We start from the raw sequence: 24,672 nt of genomic DNA on the forward strand, positions 1-24,672 counted from the left end.
ATGAGGGGTGCATCTTAAAATCAGAATGTAGCATACTGGGGATGGTGGAGGCTCTGTGCGGTGGGCGGCGCTGCTCTGAGAGACCCTGCTCTGTGTGGTGGGCAGCACTGCTCTGTGCGGCGGCAGCAAGGCTCTGGCCACCAATTTTTTGAAGACCACACTGCCCTTCAGAAAGGCCAGTGCCTCACCGCCCGCAGCAAGCACCGAGCAGCGCCGGCTGCCCCAGCACTGAGAAGCCGGCTGCTACAACGCCGCACCCCGTAGTAAGCATCTGGAGCCCCACAGCACCGCCCGCAGCATCGACGTACTCTAGCACCACCTCTTGTGACTTCACTCTACCACCACTGCCACCCCACCTCCCCAGTAGGACACCCCCGGATTCAAAAACTGACCCCATCTCTTTTTTTTTTTTCCATCTGTAAATTTGGGGTACGTCTTATAATCCGGTGCGTCTTATAAAACTAAAAATACGGTAGTTATATTCTCTGTGCTACAGTCATTGCTGTTCTTTAATTATGATCATCATGTTTTGGGCAAAATAAAGGTTCTATGTTGATAAACTTTGGATCTTTTGTAAAACACTGTTCTAGTGGCATGGTGTACCCCTTACAAAAAAAGACATTTAAATGTTGATCAAGGGTATTTGGCTGACACATAAATGGTGGTGGGGATAGGGGGATTAGAGCAGGCGCGGTATATTTACCGAATCACCGACGCAGTTGTACCGCCCGCCGCTCCTCCACTTCCCTGCTCATTCTATATTTACTGCTTTCATCTGTGATTGGTTGCAGTCAGAAGCGCCCCTGCATCCGACTGCAAATAATCACAGACCTGGTCTGCAGGTCTAAAGTAGAAAATGAGTGAGCCACGCATTCAGCGGTGACCTCACTCAGGGTATTTACGGTCAGCGGTATTGCCAGCTGTGACCGGGAATCACCTGAGTGAAGTGACCGCTGATTGGGTGGCTCATTCGTTCTCTGGAGCTCACAGCGGCCAGTCCTGTTCTATGGCTGCGCGCTGTTATCTTCAGATGTAGCAGAGCTGAATCACCGTGGGACCTCATGTGGATTACATCAGACCTGAAGGGGTAATTATGGGTTTAATAAAGTAGTAAGAGAGGGGGCTTTTTGCATTTTATTTCATATAAAGTATTTTTTCGGTGTTTGTGTATTTCTTGCCACTTATTACAGATTGGTAATGGCAGGCATCTCAGACACCCCCCATCACCAATCTAAGGCTTAAGGGTGCTTTACACGCTGCAACATCGCTAGCGATGTCATGCACGATAGCACCCGCACCCGTCGTTCGTGCGACATTTGGTGATCGCTGCCGTAGCGAACATTATCGCTACTTCAGCGTCACATGCACACACCTTTTCAGCGACGTTGCTGTGACCACCGAACAATCCCTCCTTGAAGGGGGAGGTGAGTTCGGCGTCATAGCGACGTCACTGTGGCGTCACTAAGCGGCCGCACAATAGCAGAGGAGGGGCAGAGATGAGCGGCCGGAACATGCAGCTCACCTCCTTTCATAGAATCATAGAATATTAGAGTTGGAATGGACCTCCTGGGTCATCTAGTCCAACCCCCTGCTCAAAGCAGGATTCACTAAATCATCCCAGACAGATGTCCGTCCAACCTCTTTTTAAAGACTTCCACTGAAGGAGAACTCACAACCTCTCGTGGCAGCCTGTTCCACTCATTGATCACCCTCACTGTCAAAAAGTTTTTTCTAATATCTAATCTGAGTCTCCTCCCCATCAGTTTCATCCCATTGCTTCTAGTCTTTCCTTGTGAAAATGAGAATAAAACTGATCCCTCTACAGTGTGACAGCCTTTAAGATATTTTTAGACAACTATTAAGTCTCCTCTCAGTCTTCTCTTTTGTAAGCTAAACAATCCTAAACCTGTAACCGTTCTTCATAGGACATGGTTTGCAGTCCAGTTACCATTCTGGTCACTCTTCTCTGAACTTGCTTCAGTTTGTTGATGTCTTTTTTTTAAAATGTGGTGCCCAGAACTGGACACAGTATTCCAGATGAGGTCTGACCAAAGAGGAGTAAAGGGGGATAATGACTTCACGTGATCTAGACTGTATGCTTCTGCTAATACATCCTAGAATGGTGTTTGCCTTTTTTGCTGCTGCGTCACACTGTTGACTCATGTTCAGTCTGTGATCTGTTAGTATACCTAAGTCTTTTTCACACATGCTTTTGGATAGCTCTATTCCTCCCATGCTGTATATACTCTTTTCATTATTCTTGCCAAGATGTATGACTTTGCATTTCTCCGTTATAAACCATTCTATTAGTTACTGCCCATTGTTCCAGCTTGTTTAGATCTTGTTGAATCCGCTCTCTCTCGTCTCTAGTATTAGCTATTCCTCCTAACTTTGTGGCATCAGCAAATTTAATCAGTTTACCCTTAATACCTTCATCTAAATCATTGATAAAAATGTTGAATAACACGGGGCCCAGGACAGAGCCCTGTGGTACCCCACTTGAAACAGTCTTCCAACTGGATGTGCAGCCATTTATAACCACTCTTTGACTCCGATCACTAAGCCAGTTACAAATCCATCTAACAGTTGCCTTGTCCATTCCACACTTGGTCATTTTTTCAATAAGGATTGTATGAGATACTTTGTCAAATGCTTTACTGAAGTCAAGATATACTATATCTACTGCATTTCCCTGATCCACCGAGTCAGTGATTTTGTTATAGAAGGAAATTGCCGGTTGCCTCATTGCCGGTGGACGCAGGTAAGGAGATGTTCGTCATTCCTGCGACATCACACATAGCGATGTGTGATGCTGGAGGAACAACAAACAACCAGCGGCATGCACCACCAACGATATTATGAAAAGGAGCGACGTGTAAACGATCAACAATTTTTGACATTTTTGCGATCGTTGCTCTTTGGTGTCACACGCTACAATGTCGCTAACAGCGCCGGATGTGCGTCACTAACGACGTGACCCCCGACGATATATCATTAGCGATGTCGCACGTGTAAAGCACCCTTTAGTCACAGCTACGAGCGGCGATTAACCCCTTATTACTCCGATTGCCACCGCACCAGGGCAATTCGGGAAGAGCCGGATAAAGTGCTGGGATTGTCGCATCTAATGGATTCGACAATCCTGGGCGGCTGCAGGCTGATATTTTTGTGCTGGGTCTCTCCAGCCTGAGAATACCAGCCCCCATCTGTGGGCTTTTTCTTGGCTCGGTATCAATATGGGGGGGGGGGGGACCGCACGCTTTTTAATTATTTATATAAATCATTAAGAAAAAGCATGGGGTCCCTCTTATTTTGATACCCAGCAAAGATAAAGCCCACAGCTGGGAGCTGCAGCCTGCAGCTGTAGGTTTTATCTGTGCTGGGTATCAAAATATGGGGGAATCCTATGTAATTTTTTTTGTATTTATTTTTTACTGTAGGATAGACCCACAGACTCCAGTGGTGGGGGGGAGCAGTGAATATGCATGAGGCTAATGAGTGGCATCGTAAGTAGTACTGGCTGCGGGAGCAGGTACAGATGATTCTAGAATGTATGAGTTCCTTCCAGGTTAGTGGGTGTTACCAACTGGGTTAGTGGGCATGACCAGCTAGGTTAGTTAGCTTGGCCAAGTTTTCTCCCTTTTACTATAATCATGCTTCGCCACCCCCCCCCCCCCATGTGATAGGGGCCTGATAAAGAAGTCATACCTAAAAGGAGCTCATACATTCTAGCATCTACCGGAGACTGCTAAGTATAGCGCGCTTGCTTTACTTTTTTTTTTCTTAGTACCCAAGTGCCGGATCCAAGTCAATACCAGCCCGGCCCAGCACTCGGGTACTCGTGAACCCTTGCAGATCTTGACATCACAGAAATGTTATGATTTTATATTTTGATAGATCGGGCGTGTCTGAACGCGGCGATACCAAATGTGTGTATATTTTTTATTTTTTTAACCCTTTAATTTTCAATGGGGTGAATGGGGGGGTGATTTGAACTTTTAGGTTTGTTTTTTTTTAATTTTATAAAACTTTTTTTTAACTTTTTTTTTTTATTTTATTTTACTAGTCCCCTTAGGGGGCTATTGCGATCAGCAATCTGATCGCTCTGCACTATCTGCTGATCACAGCTATACAGCTGTAAAAAGCAGATACACTCACTTTCTTTTTCACTGTGCCGCGGGCACAGCGAAAGTGAAAGCAATTCATGTGTAGTACAAGAGTCATCACATGACCCTGTGCTACCATGACAACTACCCGAAGTCACGTGATCGCGTCACGTGACTTCCGGTATCGTGCGGTAAGTAAAAGTTTACTGCGATCTCGCTTATAATGGAGCTGTCACATATTGACAGCGCCATTTAAGGGGTTAAACGGCACGAGCAGATAACGATTCTGCTCATGCCTAGCAGGCACACATCTCAGCTGTGAAAACCAGCTGAGACGTGCGCCGATCGCAGCATGCTGTCGGTGGCAGATCGCGGGCAGTAACGTTATGACCGCTAGGACGTAATTTTACGGCCCGCGGTCGTTAAGGGGTTAAAGCCTCATCAGGAGTCACTCAAATTGTTTAAAATTCAATGACTGATTCTTATATTTCCTTATGCCATGATTTAAAAAAACATTTCTAATAGTAAGTCATCAAATATGGGTGCTGCACAAAACGTGCTTAAAACTACCTACAAGATGAAAAAAAAATTTTTTATTGTAGCCAAAAAAAATGTATAAAATATTATAAAAAAAAAAGTGTATATAACATTAATTCTGTAACTGTACTGGAAATTGATACTTGCACCTTTTCGTTTTCTTTTCAAAGATTCTCTTGATACCTTTTCTCCTTCAGAAGACCTACAGATATATTCTGTGAAGCATCCAGCAGTAGTTCCCCATAATATTCACCTTCCATCTACCCTGGAATCGTCATTCCATCTCCTTGATATCCTGAAAAAATATTTCTCCCTGCTCTTTGCTAACAAATATCCGGACCCACAAAAATGTCTTCCTTTAGTTTTGCTTCAGCTAGTTTCCGAAACTTGGTACACAGGTACTTAACAGTCTCTTAGTCTTCAGTGGAGCTTTCACAAACCACTTCATTAGTCCAAGCTTAATATGGAGTGCAAGCAAGAGAACTTTAGTGGGATCAACTAAACTTTCTGCAACTAAATTCTTGAGTCCAGATTTCAAAGATGAGCTCGTTGGCCAACTATTCTGGCTCCAGTGAGGAGTCCTATTCCGGTTGTCCCAAAAAGCATGAGTGCTTCATGGATCCCCTTGCTGCCTAAAGAGCATAGAGAGAACTTTCATATCACCACATATTAACAATCCTTGATCCTTGTAGTGAAGTTTCTTTCAAGTACATAGAACACCCTACCCTATTTTCTAATTTATTGAAGTGCACTTGTATATGTTGCGATGCAAATTCTTTTTCTGTTTGTTTTTTTTTTAGTTTTTTTAGTTTCATGCGAAGCATGCAACAAAAAAAAAATTGCATCGCAAGATATACAAGTGCATCTCAATAAATTATAAAATCCTCATAAAGTTAATGTCAGTAATTCAATACAAAAAGGGAAACACATACTTTATAGAGTCATTACATACAGAGTGATCTACTTCAAGTGTTTATTTCTGTTAATGTTGATGATTATGGGTTACAGCCAATGAAAACCCAAAAGTCACAATCTCAGATAATTCGATTATTGTATAAGAGCAACTTAAAAAATGGTTTTAAACTCAGAAATGCTGGCCTACTGAAAAGTATGTACAGTAAATGCACTCAATACTTGGTCAGGGCTCATTTTGCATGAATTACTACATCAATGTGTCGTGGCATGAAGGTGATAAGCCTGTGGCACTGCTGAGGTGTTATGGAAGCCAAGGTTGCTTTGCTAGCAGCCTTCAGCTCATCTGCATTATTGGATCTGGTGTCTCATCTTCCTCTTGACAATACCCCATAGACTCTCTATAGAGTTTAGGTCACGCGAGTTTGCTGGCCATTCAAACACCGTGATACTGTGGCTATTAAACCAGTTATTGGTACTATTGGCAGTGTGGACAGATGCCAAGTCCTGCTGGAAAATGAGATTTCCATCTCCAAAAAGCTTGTCGGCAGAAGGAAGCATGAAGTGCTCTAAAATTTCCTGGTAAATGGCTTCGCTGACTTTGGCCTTGATAAAAAAAAAAACAGTGGACCTACACCAGCAGATGACATGGCTCCCCAAACCATCACCAATTGTTGAAACTTCACACTAGACCTCAACCAGTTTGGATTGTGTGCCTCTCCACTCTTCCTCAAAACTCTGGGACCTTGATTCCTCCAGACTCTGGACCTTGATTTCCAAATCAAATGCAAAATGTACTTTCATCTGTAAAGAACACCGTGAACAACTGAGCAACAGTCCAGTTCTTTTTGTCCTTGGCACAGGTAAGCTGCTACTGGCATTGTCTATTGGTCATGATTGGCTTGACAAAATGAATGTAACAGTTGTAGCCCATGTACTGGCTCTTTAACCACTGACTCCAGCAGCAGTCCACTCCTTGTAAATCTACCCCAAATTTTTGAATGGCCTTTTCTTAACAATTCTATCAAGGCTCTGGTTATCCTAATTGCTTGTGCACCTTTTTCTACCACACTTTCCTTCCACTCAAATTTCCATTAATATGCTTCGATACAGCACTCTGTGAACAGCCAGCATTTTTAGCAATGACCTTTTGTGGCTTACCCAGCTTGTGGAGTATGTCAATGACTACCTTCTGGACATCTGTCAAGTCAGCAGTCTTCCCCCATGATTGTGTAGCCTACTGAACCAGACTAAGGGACCATTTTAAATGCTTAGGAAGCCTTTGCAGATGTTTTGTGGTAATTATTCTAATTTTCTGAGATAATGACTTTGGGGTTTTTATTGGCTGTAAGCCATAATCATCAACATTAACAGAAGTAAATACTTGAAATAGATCACTCTGTTTGTAATGACTATATAATGTGTGTGTTTCCCTTTTTGTATTGAATTACTGAAATAAATTAGCTTTTTGATGATATTCTAATTTATTGAGATGCACTTGTAGGCACTGTGCCTATGATTCAGGTACGTTTTGACATTAACAATACCTTACTAGCCTGGCAAAAGAACATAAAGCCATATCAAGCTTCACAATATCTGAACTGCATTTACAGTAGCTATAATAACATCACTCACACAGCTGCATTACATTACCCAGGGGCTCACCGACAGGCAAGCAGCTAACTTTATAAATGTATTTGCTGAACAGACTCAACTCGGCAACATACTCTAGAGGAGCCTTTAGAATACATGTATATAGCTTGAAAGGTAGTTCATCATCAATAGAAACGCCAGTGGCATTCAACTGATTAAACTCTCGACAGCGTAGTCTCGCGTTGCCACCAAGAATTATTAATCTGTCTGATTTGGTAAATTTGTTAGAAAATGTCGCATAACAAATTGTACTGAAAAGATAGCAGAAACATGACTCAAAGGGAGTTGAGATGAAGAAAAAAAATAAAATACAAAAAACAACCAAAAAAAAAAACCCCACTACAAATTACAGAATCTATATTGAGCTTTTTATAGCTGCTGTAATAAAAGTTAAAGGTTTCTTTTACTGACAAGGAGCCAGAAAGTCCTCTAGTGTGCTATAAATGTTAAGAGGTCCAATTAAGTAGTGGACTCTAGAGATCAAGTGTTAAATGAATTGGTCGCAGTGTTTTTTCAGCAGGCATTTCTCTATAAAATGTCTTTATCATCTGTCAGCCCTGTCTCTCTCCTTTGTTCTAATGAAGCATTACTTATCCAGCAAAAATCATAACTCTTTAAGATGGATGTGATAATAAATACAAAAAAAAAAATATATAACCATTTCTAAAAAGGTAAAATATATATTAGAAGTTTCCTTTGCAGGACCAATTGAAATACTATGTCCCAAGAATGACAAAAGTATATTAGAAGCGATACCTTTACAGGCTAACCAGAAAAATTATATTTGCAGGACCAAAACTAAAAGTGAATGATGGCAAATTATACATTCAGGTGTTATTTTAAAGGGAAACTCTCAACCGATTTGTCCCTTATAACCTGCGGTCAGCACCAGTAAGCTCTTATATATAGTGTCGCACTCAGGGGTATGGGGTACTCGGTCCCGGGCAATGTCTCTCTTGGGGGATGTCACGGTGGTGGCCGCTTCCCAGTTCCGTGCCCTGGGTCCTTTTTGTAATGGGGATATATTTACAAGGAATTAGGTTAGTGTTCATATGTGACGCCAATTGCGGTGTTGCAGCAATAGCTATAGAGCCGCCACTGCAGAATGTCACTACTGAAGCTGGTGTTATTTGCAGCCTGGAAGGTAGGCCCTCCGCAAGCAGGGCCGAGCCCCAGAGGATAGGTGATGTGACGGGTGCTAAAAGAAGGGAGTCCACACCAAAGTTCAGTGCAACTGGTTTTACTCACAGCAGGCTGGTAATAACTGGTTGCCCAAGGCTAGCTGGTTTCCCCTATAGGTCTCCTTCGCTCCAGTACCAGTTTGGTGATCCGGTACCTTCTTCCCCTGCACCTGTCTCTGGTAAATGGGTTCCCATGGCGTAGAGCAACTGGGGGTCCCCGTCCGGTGGTTTGTCCACTTCTGTCCGCATGACGGTAGCGTGAACCCTGTGGGGTTGGAGTCTCTGGTCCTGTCCGCGGTTCTCCCTTTGCTACGGAGTCTTCGGATTTTTAGGGTCAGCAAGCTCCTTAATGGTCCCCTTGCTGTGTAGATGTTAACAGGTTGGCTTGGAGCTCTTTCCTGTCCTAGGGTCCTGTACCCAGTCGGTGCGTAGTTCCGAAAGTACTCCACCGGCAACCACTACTCCTGGGTACCGGGTCACCGTTAACCCAAGTCAGACCGTCACTTCACGTCCACCTTCACACCTCATACTTGTCTGCTCCCTTTTCACGGCAGACTATGACTACTCTGTCTCACTGTAGTCTCCCTTCTGACAACTGTCTTCCTGTCTGCTCTGTCCTCAGTCCGCCCCTCCCACCTGGTCAACTAGTGGACTGGACTGGCTCCACCTCTAGGCGGCCATCCATTGATCCAACCCTAGCTATGTACCATTGTTTGGGAGATTGTTGGGGAAAACTGGGATTATCTCGGTTTTTTGGTGTTACCGGCACTGGATCTCCAGGTTCCTAAGGGGGTGGGACCTGCATTCTTGTGGGGATGCAGAACCTTGTAGCACCCTGATAGCTTCAGGGGTGCTACAATAGCATGCTAGAATATTTTATATAAGTGTCCAAGCCGCTCTGTATAACATAAAGAACACCTTTTATTATATTCACCTGCGGACCGTCCGGTGCGATGGGCGTCGCTTGTCTTGATCCAGCCTTTCCTTTCTTCCTTCCATCGCCGTAAACCTTCCCAGCTCTGTGGGGATGAAGCGTCCTATGTCATCCCACAGAGTACTCCATTGCGCTCCTGTGCATTTCTCTTTGCACTCACAAAATATTGTAGTGCACATGTGCGGGCGGTCGTTGACCTTTCCCCGAGTCTGCGCAATAGAGAATTTTAGTCTGCCAGCAGCCGGTCAGAGAGTAATGTGCATTAGCAGGAGCGCAATGGTGGACACTATGCGGATGACATCGGACACATCCACATGGAGCAAAAAGGAGGATGGCAATCACAAGGATAGAGGATGCATTGGTGCAAGAACAGCGATAACCATCGGACCTGACAGCCCCGCAGGTGAGTATAATAAAAACTTCTTTTTACGTTATACAGAGCAGCCTGGGCACTTACATACCATGTTCTAGAATGCTGTATATAAGGGCTCACTGGTGGTGGCAGCAACTTATAGGGAACAAATCTGGTGACAGGTTCCCTTTAATTACAGGGATAAATAACCTGTGAGATGTTTGCAAGAAGTTATCTGATCTAAGAGGACAAATACATATTACACATATTTCCTAAAAACAATATTTAAAAAGAAGGGAATCTGCTAAATAATGTAAACAATAAAATATCATAGACTAATACCTGTGTATACAGTTTTTAGACTCTAGATAGGCCATGCCAGAAGCAGCATCCAAAGAAAACTTTACAAGCTGTTTAGGCTTCATTTCATCTTTCCTCTTTCTTAAAAAGGTCAAGAAATCACCACCTAAAAAACCAGAAAGGAACAGTGAGATCCAAAGAAGTGAAACTTTCACTGACAATAACTATCATTTGCTAACAATGTATGAACTTACTTGAAACATCACAAATGTTCATGATTTTTGACAGGACGCTCATTAGCCCCAAAACTATCTTCCCTTACACTGCCATAAATACAAAGACTATGACAGATAGAGTATACATTTTCTAATGCTCTGACCTGGGCATCCTTTATTTTTATGCTGCATGTACCTTTTGGATTTTATGAAAAACTATCAATAAAGAAGAAAACTTTTTAATATTCCATGTGATTGCGCTGGATTTATATATTTTTTATCTATTTGGAGACTTCTGACCATCCGTGCGCTGATCATCCACCACAGGACGATTATGGGACTGCAGCAGGCTTGGTGAGCTGATATCACCTATTTTTGCATACATTTTCTAATGGAGTGGAAAAAAAAGATGGAATAAAAAAAAAAAAAAAAAATATCCAGCATGTAGAAACTCAACGAACCCAGTGTTTCCGAACCCCTGATCTAAGCTATCAATAGACTTTCATAAAAGTTATGCATATGATCAAACTGTGGACCTGTAAGTTTTAGAGTAACCAAACTTCTGTTTATTTTTTTTATAATTTTGTCAAGCATGGAAAGATCTGAGACTTTGGAAATTAATACAGTCATTAGAAGAAGTACAGATCATGGCAGTGAAAGGGTCAGCATCCAAGTCCCCTAAGAGTAGGTGTAAACTGTGTGTGTGTGTGTATGTATTTTGTTAATGTCTATATCTATATATATATCTATATATATATATCTATATATATATATATATATATATATATATATATATATATATATATATATATATATATATATATATATATATATATATAGATATATATATATATAGATATATATATATATAGATATATATATATATAGATATATATCTATATATATATATCTATATATATATATATAAAATATATAAATAAAACAAATATATTATATATTTAAATCAGAATGTCATCTTTAATACTCTATTTTCTCACTTGTCATTTGTGTGCACTCCATTTTTTTTACAGTAGCAGTTAATATTTTACAAGACCATATAGAGTTTCCTTTGTTGCTTAATTGCAATGTATCGGTGATAAAGTATGGATGCTGCAGTGTGTATGCATATGATATACGATTTTTTTGCGCACTTATAGATTTGCATGTTGTATTATCCTACACAAAAAATATTTACGGAAGAAACTAGTGCACACTGCAATTTTTAACCCGCAGATTCGGTCAGTGAAAAAGAAATTCCAGGTCTTCCTATACGTCTCCAAAGATGGTTCTTAGCTCTTGGAAAACTCTTTTGATAATTTTTTTTCACTCTTTTGTCTGAAATATTGTGGGGAGCACCTGGTCATGGCCTGTTTATGATGAAATGATGTTCTTATGGATAATAGCTCCAAAAGTACTCGCTGGAACCTTCAGTAATTTAGAAATTATTCTTTAACCCCTTCACCTCTAGCCTCTTTTCACCTTCCTGACAAGGCTAAATCTTATAATTCTGACAAGTGTCACTTTATGAGCTAATAACTCTAGAATGTTTTAATGGATCCCAGTGATTTTGAAATTGTTTGAGTGACAAGTTGTACTTTATGATAGCGGTAAATTTAGATTTTTTTTTACATTTTTTGTGGAAATATTTTGCAAAAAATTTGTTTTGCAATATTGCAATTTTTACGTTTTATGCCCTTAAAGCAGCTAGCTAGCTCACACAAAATAGTTAATAAATAACATTTAATATGTCTACTTCACATCACCATCATTTTTAAAACAATTTCTTTTTGGTTTGGAACTTTGAAGGGTTATACCTTTATTAGGAATTTCTAATTTGTCAAACAACATTTTTCAAAACCATTTTTTATATGACCACATCACATTTGAAGTGACCTTCAGTAGCCTATGTGACAGCAGATACCACAAATTGGCACCATTTTAAAAACTGCACCCCTCAGTGATCAAAACAACATTCAAGAAGTGTATTACCCCTTCAGGTGCTTTCCAGGAATTAAACCAATGTGGAAAGAAAATATAAAAAAATGTACTTCCTCCCACAAAATTGTTGCTTTAGCCCCATATGTAGTATTTTCACAAGATTAACTGTAGAAAATGGACAAATTTACACAAGTAGTGTAAAACTACCATTTGGGGTCACACCAGAGCTCGGAGGGGAAGGAGAACGATTTGATTTTTGGAGTGCAAAATTGTCTGGAATAGATAGTGGTTGCCATGTCCCATTTGCAGATCCCCTGATGTGCCTAAACAGTGGAAATCCCCCACATGTGACCCATTTTGGAAACTACACCACTCAAGGAATTTATCTAGAGTGTGGTGAGCACCTTGAACTCACAGGTGCTTCACAGAATTTTATAACATTGAGCATAAAAAAAAACCAAAAAAAAACCAACACATTATTCCCCACAAAAATATTGCAATAGTCCCAAATTGTTCATTTTCACAAAGGTAATGGAAGAAAAAGGACTGTACAATTTGATATGCAATTTCTCCTGAGTATATCGATACCCATATATGGTGGGAAAACTACTGTGTTGGTACACGGCAAGGCTCGAAAAAGAAGGATCGCCATTCAAGAGCAGATTTGGCAGGAATAGACCACTGCAGGTGCCATGTCACATTTGAAGAGACGCTATGGCTCCAAAAACGCAGAAACCATCAATATTAGACCCCATTTTGGAAAGTACACCTCTAGAGGAAACAGTCTAGGGGTGTAGTGAGCATTTCAAACCCCAGATGATTCACAGAATAGTGTAATATTGTGCTACAGAAATTAAAAAAATTTTTTTTCTACTAAAATGTTGTTTTAGTACTATGTTTTTAATTTTCAAAAGGAACATTTCTTCCTGGTTTGCCAATATCCTATATGTGGTTGTAAGGAGCGCCATACTGAAAGGCAGATTTTTCTGGAATAGTCATGTCAAATTAACCGAGCCTTTGAGGTGCTAGAACAGTGACCACATTTTACAAACTGTGATGCAGTGAGGATATTAAAACCACAAGTGTGTCACAACATTTTATACCATTTTGTGGTGAAGAGCTAATAATTGCATTTTAATCAGTAAAATATCATTTTAGCCCCAGAATTTTTGTTTTCACAAGGGGATATGACTAAAAAAGGACCCAATTTCTGTTGAACATGGCAATACACCATATAAGGCTGTAAGGTACTGTTTAGCCACACGGCTGGGCTCGGGAGGGAAAGAGCATTATTAGACTTTTGCGATGCAGATTTTTCTAGAATAGAATGAGGACTCCATTAGCAGGGACGCCGATGAGACTAGAAAAATGGGGGAAGTTTTTTGGAGGCTCACCACTCTCTTGATGGATCCATAGTTGCACGGATTAGCGTGGGTGGCGCCCACAGTCTTAAGGCCACTTTACACGCAACGACATCGCTAACGAGATGTCGTTGGGGTCACGGAATTTGTGACGCACATCCAGCCTCGTTAGCGACATTGTTGCGTGTGAAACGCACAAACGACCGCTAACGATCAAAATTACTCACCATATCGTTGATCGTTGACACGTTATTCTAATCTCAAATATCGTTGCTGTTGCAGGGCGCAGGTTGTTCGTCGTTCCGGCGGCAGCACATATCGCTATGTGTGACACTGCAGGAACGAAGAACAACATCGTACCTGCGGCCGCCGGCAATGAGGAAGGAAGGAGGTGGGCGGGATGTTACGGCCGTTCATCTCCGCTTCTAGTGGGCGGCCGCTTAGTGACGCCACTGTAACGCTGAACGAACCTCCCCCTTAAAAAGGAGGCGGGTCGCCGGCCACAGTGACATCGCTAGGCAGGTAAGTATGTGTGACGGGGACTAACGATGTTGTGCGCCACGGGCAGCAATTTGCCCGAGATGCACAACAGACGGAGCAGGTGCTTTCGCTAGCGATGTCGCTGTATATAAAAGTGGCCTTTAGTGCAATGGAAAAAAGGTAGAAAATAGAGAAATCCGTTCCTCTAAAATCAAATTCTTTATTTAATGATTAAAATCCCATATAAAAGCACGTTTTTCATATGGGATTTTAATGACTAAATAAAGAATTTGATTTTAGAGGAATGGAATTGCTGGATTTTCTACCTTTTCCTCTGATTTGCCTAAACAATGGAAACTCCATTGTCATGCCCAATACAATTTAGCGCCCAATGCATTGTGCTCACCTTGTGCTTCTGGAGCCACACAATCTTAAAATAGGTGGGCTTCCTCATTACGTTAATGTCAAATATTTGGATGCTAACTGGGGTTTAGGCATATTGTGGGGCTTGGAAGGAGGCGACAATTTGGATTTTGGAGAGGAGAATTTGCTAGACTTCTTTTAGTGAGATTCATGTTGCTTTTCTGGAGCCTTTGTGCTACCAGTAACTTAGACACTCCCTATATTTCTATTAACAAGTGACAGACCAGAGTGGAGACTTGTTTTTTTGTGGGTTGTGTTGAAGCTTTTATTGGCGGCATTTTGGGGTAGAGAACATTTTGGATCACTTCACGTTTCTGGTGCTCTACACTGAGCACTTACATAGAAGTTTCCATCTAAATTTCTAAAACACCTGATTCAGACAAAACCCCTGACAGTTCCATTCACTAGTGAGGCTGGCGGAGTTACTCCGGACTCCGTTTGTTACGGTTCCCGTTTCTGGGGATCTGCGTGTCTCCTTATCATTTGCTGTGGTCTGGCTATGCTATATCTTGGTCCCAGGTCTGTGTGGCGCTGGAGACTTTCTGATTCCATGCTACTGAGCATGTGCGAGCGCTGGAGACTAAATCCTATCTTGGAGCCACTGCACTTGTGCGGGTGACATCATCACTGACACGAGGTCACATGTCTCTGACACATTCTAAGCCGATTGGCCGCTGGTCATGTGCTTATGACTCTTTGCTCTGTGATAGGCCAGCGTGACGTCATTGCTGACGATTCTCGCAGCGGATTGGCTGGTGTCCTCCATCTTGGATGAGGCACAGAGTCTATATAAGACCCTGACGCACGCTGCTCGGCGCTCAGTCCTCTTGGTTCCTGCATAGGAGTAGACTCTCTGTGCATGTCCCTTCCGGCACCTATTGTCTATCTAAGTGAGCGTTATCGGTAGGGTAACGCTCTTGTACCTTGCAGCTTATGCTCTGGTCTGTATCCTCGCACCTTAGTGGAGCGGACATAGGCAGGTGCTTGCTGCACATGGTCTGACTGGGCCTTGTGGTTCTACTCTGAGGTGAGTGCTATCGGTAGGGTAGCGCTCCTGTACCTTTCAGCCGTACTCTTGTCCGTGTCCTCGCATCTAAGTGAAGCGGACATAGGTAGGTTAGGTGGTCGTTGCCTTCTAGGGTAACGCTCCACTACGCTGCCTCCTGCAGCAGTCCGTATCCTCGCACACTAGGGGAGCGGTCATAGGCAGGAGTTTCAAGCTAGCAGCATTGCTGCTGTCTGTATCCTTGCACCACAAGTGGAGCGGACATAGGTAGGTGCCATATTGCACACACTACACTTAGTCTCTGTGACTGTTAACTGAGACAGGTGCTTTCACGCTCACAGTGTGAGAGACTTCTTTGCACTTTTATGTTGTATTCCTCACTCTTTTGCATTTCCACTCCTATGTTATGCTAATAAGGTAGTCGCTGTGACTTAAACAGTATACGCCGCTATTGGCCTTGGTGACACTGTGACGCAACAGTGTCAGTACCGCTTTGGTGGTACAGGTTTCCCCTATCCTCTGCAGCAGAACTCTGCACGGTGGACCCTGACTGTCGGATAGCCTTCCATTCCCTTATTATCCGACAGCTCCCGTAACAGTTTGGTCTCTGTTTAGTGGTATCCGCTTTTCAGAGGTACAGAAACCTGTGTCCAACCGCACAAAAAGAGAGACACTGCTAGATCAGTGAGGTTTGGCTTGGTTTTTCGGGACAAGTTGACGCTTTTATTTGCACCACATTCGGGCACATAACATTTTTTGATCACTACCTATTCCAATTTTTAGTAGGCGAAATGAACAAAAATCACCAATTTAGGAATTGGTTTTAAGGTTTTTTATTTTGTTAGAAAATATAGGATATTGTGTTACTCAGGAGAAATTTCACAACAAATGTATGGTTCATTTTCTCCTGTTACCCTTGTAAAAATGAAAAATAACTGGGGTCAAGAACAACCCTTTTCATAACAACCCAAGTAGATTCTCATTTTATTTAGCCCAATGTTATAAAAACACAAAAAACAAAAACCGTATGATACATCTATTAGTTCTAGATGCTCAACACACTCCTAGATGAATTCCTTGGAGTGTAGTTTTCCAAATGGTTTAACTTGTGGTTAGCTCCTGCTGTGTTGGCACCTCAAGGGCTCTACATTAGTGATATGACCCTCACAATCTGTTTCACCTAAATTTGCAATCCAAAAGGTCAAACAGTGCTCCTTCCCTTCTGAGCCTCGATGTGTGTCCAAGCGGTGGTTTCCGAGCAGATAGTAGTGTAATGGCATAATCAGGAAAAATTTGCACATCAAATTATGAGGCACATTTTCTCCTGGTAAAATTGTGAGAATTAAAAAATTGTGGTTAAATCAACATTTTAATTAAAAAAAAAAAAAATAATCTTTTCCTTTCACTTGACATTTGACGTTCATTCCTGTGAAACACCTGAAGGGTCAACAAACTCCCTGAAAGGGACTTTAATACTTTGAGAGGTGCAGTTTTGAGGTCTTCTTTGGTGGTTATTTCTAGTACAGTGGAGCCTTGGAGTAAGAGTAACTTGGTTTGAGAGTGGTTTGCAAGACAAGCAAAGCTTATTACAAATTTGTAACTTGGTTTAAGAGCAATGCTTTGCAACAAGAGCAAAATTTCCACCGTGTACACTTTCGGTTCCGTCCTTTCATCACGTTCTGACCACACTCTGGAGGTAACTTTCTGTCCATATGTACTGTTTACTGCATACAGCATACCATTGTAAAGTACAGTATATACTATATATCATATCAATTTGCATTTGTGGATATAGTATTGTACTTTCTTATTGATAACCAGTATAGCACATTGCTTGTTTTGTACCTGATGCACACCAACAATTCTTTTGTAAACTAAAGTGCAGTTTAATTTGTTTTACATTTTTTTTTTGACTGTACAGTATTTTGTATTAGTGTACTGTAATTTTATATGAATACAGTACATTATTTTGTATTACTGTAATAAGTTTGTATAAATACAGTAAATATTTTTGGGTTGTGGAACAAATTTTTTCAATTCCAATTTTTATCTTATTTTAGTATTTTGCCATCGTCATAGTTATTTTTATCGTGTGCTAACTTAGATGTTCTATACCAAGAGGGTGTGGCTCTCAGGGTAATGTAGCGCAATCCAAAGATACGCCCCCATAGAATCAGGTGAGCCATGCTCCCCTAGTAATAGCCATAAAACTAATCACTGCATAACGGCCCATATCTCTGGATGGAGATGGCAGAGTTATATAAAGAAAAACGAAAATACTCAGAGGAGAAGTAGGAATAAAATGAGAACAAAAACTGGGCTTTTAGACCTGGTAGCAGGTGCTCCCTAATTCATTGCAATGTGTAAGTCATGGGTAGATACAGCTTGGATTATTAGGCAGATTCAACACATATTTACACTACTCATGATGACTTATATGGGTGTGACGCAGCATTATCCCTGCCACCTGTGTAGCCTTTTTAACGCAAATATATTGACGGGGTGTATAAGCCAAAGACAGAGAACTGGCTTACATCATCTCTTTACCCATTGGTGGACACAGACAGAAGATGGCTCCTGTACAAGAACAATTTATGGGTCCTTTGTAGTTTAATAGCTCCACATAATGCAGAATTTCAACTGCTTTGATTGAAAAAATGGCCCCTCTTATGGCTTGGATCCCTGTGTGGCTACATACGTTGCACCATTGATACAGCCACGCCTGTTTTTACCTTTTGTGCCAATTTGTTTTTAGTCATATGTGTACATGGTTGTCCACCAAAATTGGATACTTACAACTAAATCGGCCTTAACGGCTTGTATGTAGAGTTGTTTTCATTTAACCCTTAGCCAAAAATAAATTAATGAAATAAAAAAATTCAACTGAGAAAATTGAAGGTGTGAAAACATTTACCCTGAAGGATAATTTAATTTTTATTTTAATATCAAGTTAAAGCATATTTATAGCCAACGATATCTAGGGCAGTGACTGCACCCACATCGTTATGTTCGGAGGAAGATTAGATATACTTAGTAACCCACTGCGTTAATTTAGGGTTTGAAAGGCTTCTATAATAGAAATATACATTAGAATTTTCTTAGCAAGGTATAGCTACTTATGCTTCGCAATAAACAGGATAATGCAGGGTTATTAAACAGATTTAAGAGCAGACTGACTGAGTCTCCAAGGCTCTGGCATATTAAGCTGAAGTGTTTGTGTGAAGGATTTGCATTTTAATTGCCATCATCCATTTGTTTCTTCCATTGTGCAAGTACTAGATTTCAGGCTTCTTAAGAAACAGGCTCTCCTCAGGTGATGACCTTAATGGCTTTTTTTTTTTTTCTTTAATGACAGCTCCTGGTATGTTACACCTGCTTATCCTCGAGCTACTGCCCAGCTGTTTATGTTTGTGGCGTTAAAGGAGTTTAGCAATAATAAGTTTCTCATAAGGAGAAAGTGAAAATGAGTTTTCTAAATACACTACTTTTTATTAAAAAAAAAACAAAAAAACCCCACAAACTTTAAATGGGTTCTCTCAGATCATCAACCACTTGATACGCCCAATTAAAAAAAAAAAAAAAAATAGACAAGAAGGAGGGGCGCAACTCAGAACCACCCCCCAGAAATCCATGCAGAGGTCCTGGGATGACAGTGGGAAAACTGCAAAGATCGCAAGCCCCAATGAGAACAGTGATTATAATGTGAAGAGCTGCGAAATATCATCGTGCTATAGAAGGAAAATAATTAAAAATATACTGCTGAAGTTTTTTCTATAAAAAAACAATGAAAAAAAACCACAAAGATTATAAATACAAAAATGATGGGAATCTGTCATGACGATCAACCCCTTACATATGTGTTACATTGTTGTAGCTGGTTGAAAGATAATCCATTGTGTAGCTTTATTTATAAAAAACGCTGCTATATAACAAAAAAATGAATGAAAATCCACATTTAATGTTGTAATGACTAATGTTGAGGCGTACTGGTGCCCTGTGTACTATTGAGACCAATATTGCAGTGTACTACAGAGTTGACCATTGTTGCGCTGTTTACGGTTGTGAATTGTCTTGCTTGGAACAATATGGGTCTATTGCTTTGATTTCTCTAGGGCACTAATACTAGACCCGGAGAACGCTACATATTGTTGGTTTGTCTTCAGTTCCATACATTATTATAGGACTGAACAGCGACTCCATGATTTATTCTATACCTGACCATTTTTTTCTCTTTTGCACAAGCACTTTGCTGAGGTCTCCTGTTGGTGGGTACCTTATTGTGTGGTAGGTAGGGGCATCTTAGGGACAGCCGCCGCGTAACGGGGGCACCATAAACATTAGGGTGTCTATCCTCCATTGCTAGGCAGGATATAGTGGAGGGTGAGCCGCCTTATCCCTGGTATCAATATCTGAGCCACAATACCCCTGACGTTGGGGCCATCTCTGCACATTTGCCCTATAACCTTACCACGTTAGGTACCGCAGTGTGTACACTTCAAGCTACACCATTATTTACTTTTCTCGTTTTAACTGTTTTTAACATTACGTTTTTTCTAATAAAGTATCAATTTTTAGAGGTTTCTCTTTGGTAGGTTATACTATAGAGACTAACATTGTTGGGCTGATTACGGTTGTGCCAATATTTTACACTATTGTGACTAACATTGTCATGTACACAAATAAAATAATACAGCAGCACTCTAAACACCAAGATATATCTGAACATATGAAAATTGAACTACATTACTACTATATGAAATATGCCTATAAAAATTATGCAGTCAAGCAGCTTGTACCTGTTCACAATTGCTTTATTCTGTTTGGATGTGCTGGTCCGTTTATCGGCTTTTTATTAACTATTGGAAGACTGACTGCTTCCTTTTCTGACCAAGCACTCCTCTCGTCAGCCTAAGGCTATTTTTTTTATTAATGTAGGATCCTACCTACCTATAAATTTATAGGAATTAAGGCCAGCAGAGGCATGACATTAGGGTAGGTTCCCATTAAAGAAGGATGCCTTGTCGCGGTTTACAGGCTCTCACAAATTGGCCAATTTATACACTACCTAATTTCATTGTTATACGTATATTTCATACAGCAGTAACGCAGTTCGAGCTTCATATGTTCTATGTTCACATGTATTTTGATGCTTACTGAGTGCTTTTGTAGTCTTTTATTTGTGAATTATGCAGTCCTAGCAGCTTGAACCTGTTTACACTTGCTTTATTCAGTATGGAGGTGCTGGTCAGGGTTTTACTATGGTATTAACATTGTCATGTACTTTTGTGTCTAATACTGTTGTGCAGTAAGGTGACCAACATTGTTGTGTAGTATTGTGACTAATATTGAAGTGTACAAAGGTGACAAACATTGAAATGTACTATGGTGACTAAAATTATTGTGAACTGTTGTTACTATTCTGAGTACTATTGTGACCAATATTGTCATGCACGGCTGTAACTAACATTGTTGTGCAGTATTGTGACCAATATTGAAGTACGAGGGGCAATCCAAAAGTAATGATAATCGGTTATTTCTATTGCACACAGCAATTAAAATAAAATGTTTTCTTCTCTCTTAGGTACCCACTAGTCGAGGAAAAAAAAAATCACTTAAATAGGCCACGATTCCCGGGAGCTACATTCATTTGAATATGAACTGCCGGGGAGTGAACATCAAAATGGAAAAAAAACGAGCTCAGAGCTGTCATCAAATACCTCTGCTTGAAAAAAAGACTACCAAAGACATACACAGGGACTTGGTGGAAACATTGGGGACTCTTCTCCATATTCCACAGTTGCACGCTGGGCCAAGGAATTTAAGCTGGGAAGAACATCGACGGAAGATGAACATCGTGAAGGACGCCCATCCACGTCCCTCAATGAAGAAAACGTGAAAAAAGTTGAAGTTGTATTGGCAGATCGAAGAGTGACGATGAGGCATGTAGCTGAGGTCACAGGGATCTCATATGGCAGTATTCAAAGAATCCTTGCAAAAGAATTGCATATGAGAAAGGTCTCCGCGCGTTGGGTGCCTAAACTGTTAACCGACGAGCAAAAGAAACGAGTTGACATTTCAATAGCAAATCTCGAAAAGTTCCAAGCAGACAAGGAGAATTTTTTGTCACGTTTTTTGACCATGGATGAGACCTGGATCCAACACTTTGATCCCGAAACTAAACAACAATCGATGACATGGAAACAAGCCAACGAACCGACGCAGAAATTCAAAGTGTCAAGCTCAGCAGGGAAGGTTATGGCATCCGTTTTTTGGGACGCTGAAGGAATTACTATGGTGGACTATTTGGAGAAGGGAGCCACTATTACGGGCTCCTACTACGCAGAACAAATAAGAAGATTGCGGGAGGCTATCAAGGAGAAAAGGCGCGGCAAACTGTGGGCTGGAGTGCTGTTTCACCAAGATAACGCGCCGGCTCACAAAGCTGCAGTTGCCATGGCAACCAATCAAGAAGCGGGCTTTTAACTGGTGGAACACCCCCCCTATTCGCCAGATCTAGCCCCCAGTGACTTCTTTCTCTTTCCTTGCTTCAAGGAACACCTTCGGGGCAAGAAATTTGATGACAATAGCGACGTGATAACCGCTGTTGGGGATTTTTTTGAGGGTCAAGATCAAAAAATTTTTTCGAAGGGAATTCTAAGTTTAGAAAAGAGATGGACTAAATGTATAGACTTGCTAGGAGACTATGTAGAAAAATGTATATTTTTTTTTAATATATTCATTGTGTTTATTATAGATTATCATTACTTTTGGACCGCCCCTCGTATACTAAAGGTGACAAATATTGAAGTGCGCTATGGTGACTAATAGTGATGGTCAGACCCGGACTGCAGGATTCGGCCCGTAATTTTCAGGCAACTCTGGGTAATGATCCGGATCCAACAACGCTGGAAATAAAAAATAAATAAATAAAGGAAATATAAAGAAAAAAAGAATGAAGCAAACGTTTCATACTTACAGAGTCTCTGGGGGTGGCTGAAACTGCTTCTGAGTTGCTCATTATCGCTAATCCATATGCACTGCTTCCCCCACCCACCGGTAGTTGTGGTGTCTGTGATTGGTTGCAATCAGATGCGCCCTGAGCCTGTGTGACAGCGTGTCTACGTGCAACCAATCACTGGCCCTGCCTGCGTTTCACTATCGTGATGTAAAAACAAATTAATTAAAAAAAAAAAAAAAATTAGAGAAGGGTCAGCCAAGTATTATGATATCCAACATAGATAAATCATACAGCTACAGGCTGCAGCTACAGCAGTGCGCTTAACTTGGCTGTGTATCAAAATAGGAGGAACCACATGCACCTTAAGTTAATAACTTAAAAAAATATGGTGTGGTCCCCCCAATTTTGCTACCCAGCCATGATAACGCCCCACAGCTGGAGGCTGTTATTCTCGGGCTGGGAAGACCCACGCTTATTGGGCACCGCCAGCTTAAAAATAGCAGTCTGCACCCACCCCGGAATAGTCGCAACCATTCACACTTTACCCGGCTCTTCCCAATTGCCCTGGTGCAGTGGCAATCAGTGTAATAAGGGATTAATAACCACTCGCAGTTGCCACTATGCACTAGATTAGTAATAGAATGCATCTGAGACCACCCATTACTAATCTGTAACTGAAAAGAAATAAAAGACAAAGAGAAAAAAAAAAAATCCTTTATTTGAAATAAAATACAGAAGAAAACACCCTCTTTCACCAATTTATTAACCCCAAAACACCCAGATTTAACGTAATCCAAATGAGGTCTCATCACAACTCCAGCTCTGCTACATCTGAAGTCACAGCAGGCGGCAATGGAACATGACCGCCCACTGTGAGCTTCAAGGCAGAGAATGTCTGAGGCGCGCGATGACTGGTGACGTCAATCAGGATATTTGAAGTCACAGCAGGAGTTTCCCACGGTCCCTCACCTGTTATCGCAGGCAACATGACCTCTATAAACTCAGGATTACAGACCTGTATCTCCTGGCAGAAAACAATGGTTTTTTTGCCAAGAGATGCAGATTTGGTGCTGAAATTTCTACACCAAATTCCTACACCCAATCTATACCTCCTGGAAAAAAAACCCACAACACTACCGCATCATACCGCATCATACCGCATGTGATTTTGATGAATTTGTTTGCCAGGAGGGGCAGATTGGGTGTATGAATATGGTGTCAAAATTTCATCACCAAATTTGCATCTCTTGGCAAAACAAAGTTTTTTTTCCTACCAGGAGGTGCAAATTTGGTGATGAAATCTGGTGAAGACATTTCAGCACTAAATGTGCACATAGTGGCCAAAAAAAAAATCACCAAAACACCATCAAAACTTAATTTTTTTGCATTTTTATGCCACGAGATGCAAATTTGGTGATGAAATTTTTACCATAAAGAAGAAAATAGTCAAGCTCACCCCAACAGTGACGCCTGTGCCTCTGACGTCCTGGAAGAACGAAATCCCGCTACTGTTTCAGCGTGTTCAAGACATGAAGAAAAATGGATCCAGCTTCCAAAAGATAAGTGCAGATACATTTTTACACCATATTCATTAACTCAATCTACACCTCCTTGCAAAAAATAATGCATCAAAAGCGCATGAGGAATGATGTGGTAGTGATGCGTTTTTGCCATGAGGTGTAGATTGGGTGCAGGAATATGGTATAAAAAAATTCACCACTAGATCTACATCTCTTGGAGAAAAAAAATGCAGTTTTCTGTCAGAGGATGCAGGTCTCACCTGAGGTGAGGTCACTGAGTTTACTGAGGTCAGGTTACCAGCGATCATAGATAGAGGACAGTGGGAAACTCCAGCTGTGACCATAACTAACCAGAGTAATGCCACCGCTCATCACGTGGCTCATTCTCTGCCTACACAGTACGGTCAGTTTCTATGGCCGCTCGCTGTGACTTCAGATGTAGCAGAGCGGAGATGGTCATGGGACCTTGTGAATATTACGTTGGACCTAGGTGTTTTTAAGGTTAATAAATTGGTGAAAGGCTATTTTTTTGTATTTTATTTCAAATAAAGGATTCATTGGGTGTTTGTATTTCTTTCTTTCACTTAAAGATTCGTAATGGGGGTTTCATAGTCACCTTCAGTTACTAATCTAGGGCTTAGTGGCGGCTGTGAGCTGTTATTAACTCCTTATTACACCAATTGCCACTGCACCAGGGCAATTGGGATGAGCCGGGAAAAGTGCCGGGAGTGTCACATCTAATGGATGCAACAATCCGGGGCAGCTGCAGGCTGCAATTTTAAGCTGGGGGTGCCCA

The 24,672-nt window shown here is 41.2% G+C and overlaps 1 protein-coding gene across 1 annotated transcript in view; it reads right to left on the bottom strand.

The window, feature by feature from the left end:
• Nucleotides 1-24,672, bottom strand: part of FER (FER tyrosine kinase) — a 369,513-nt gene that overhangs the window by 75,970 nt on the left and 268,871 nt on the right. The window contains exon 18 of the mRNA XM_075325025.1: nt 10,018-10,141. Within this exon, the coding sequence (XP_075181140.1) occupies nt 10,018-10,141 (124 nt within the window). The remainder of the gene's footprint in view (nt 1-10,017; nt 10,142-24,672) is intronic.

This window comes from Anomaloglossus baeobatrachus, chromosome 1, assembly GCF_048569485.1.
Source record: "Anomaloglossus baeobatrachus isolate aAnoBae1 chromosome 1, aAnoBae1.hap1, whole genome shotgun sequence".
Classification (NCBI taxonomy): domain Eukaryota; kingdom Metazoa; phylum Chordata; class Amphibia; order Anura; family Aromobatidae; genus Anomaloglossus; species Anomaloglossus baeobatrachus.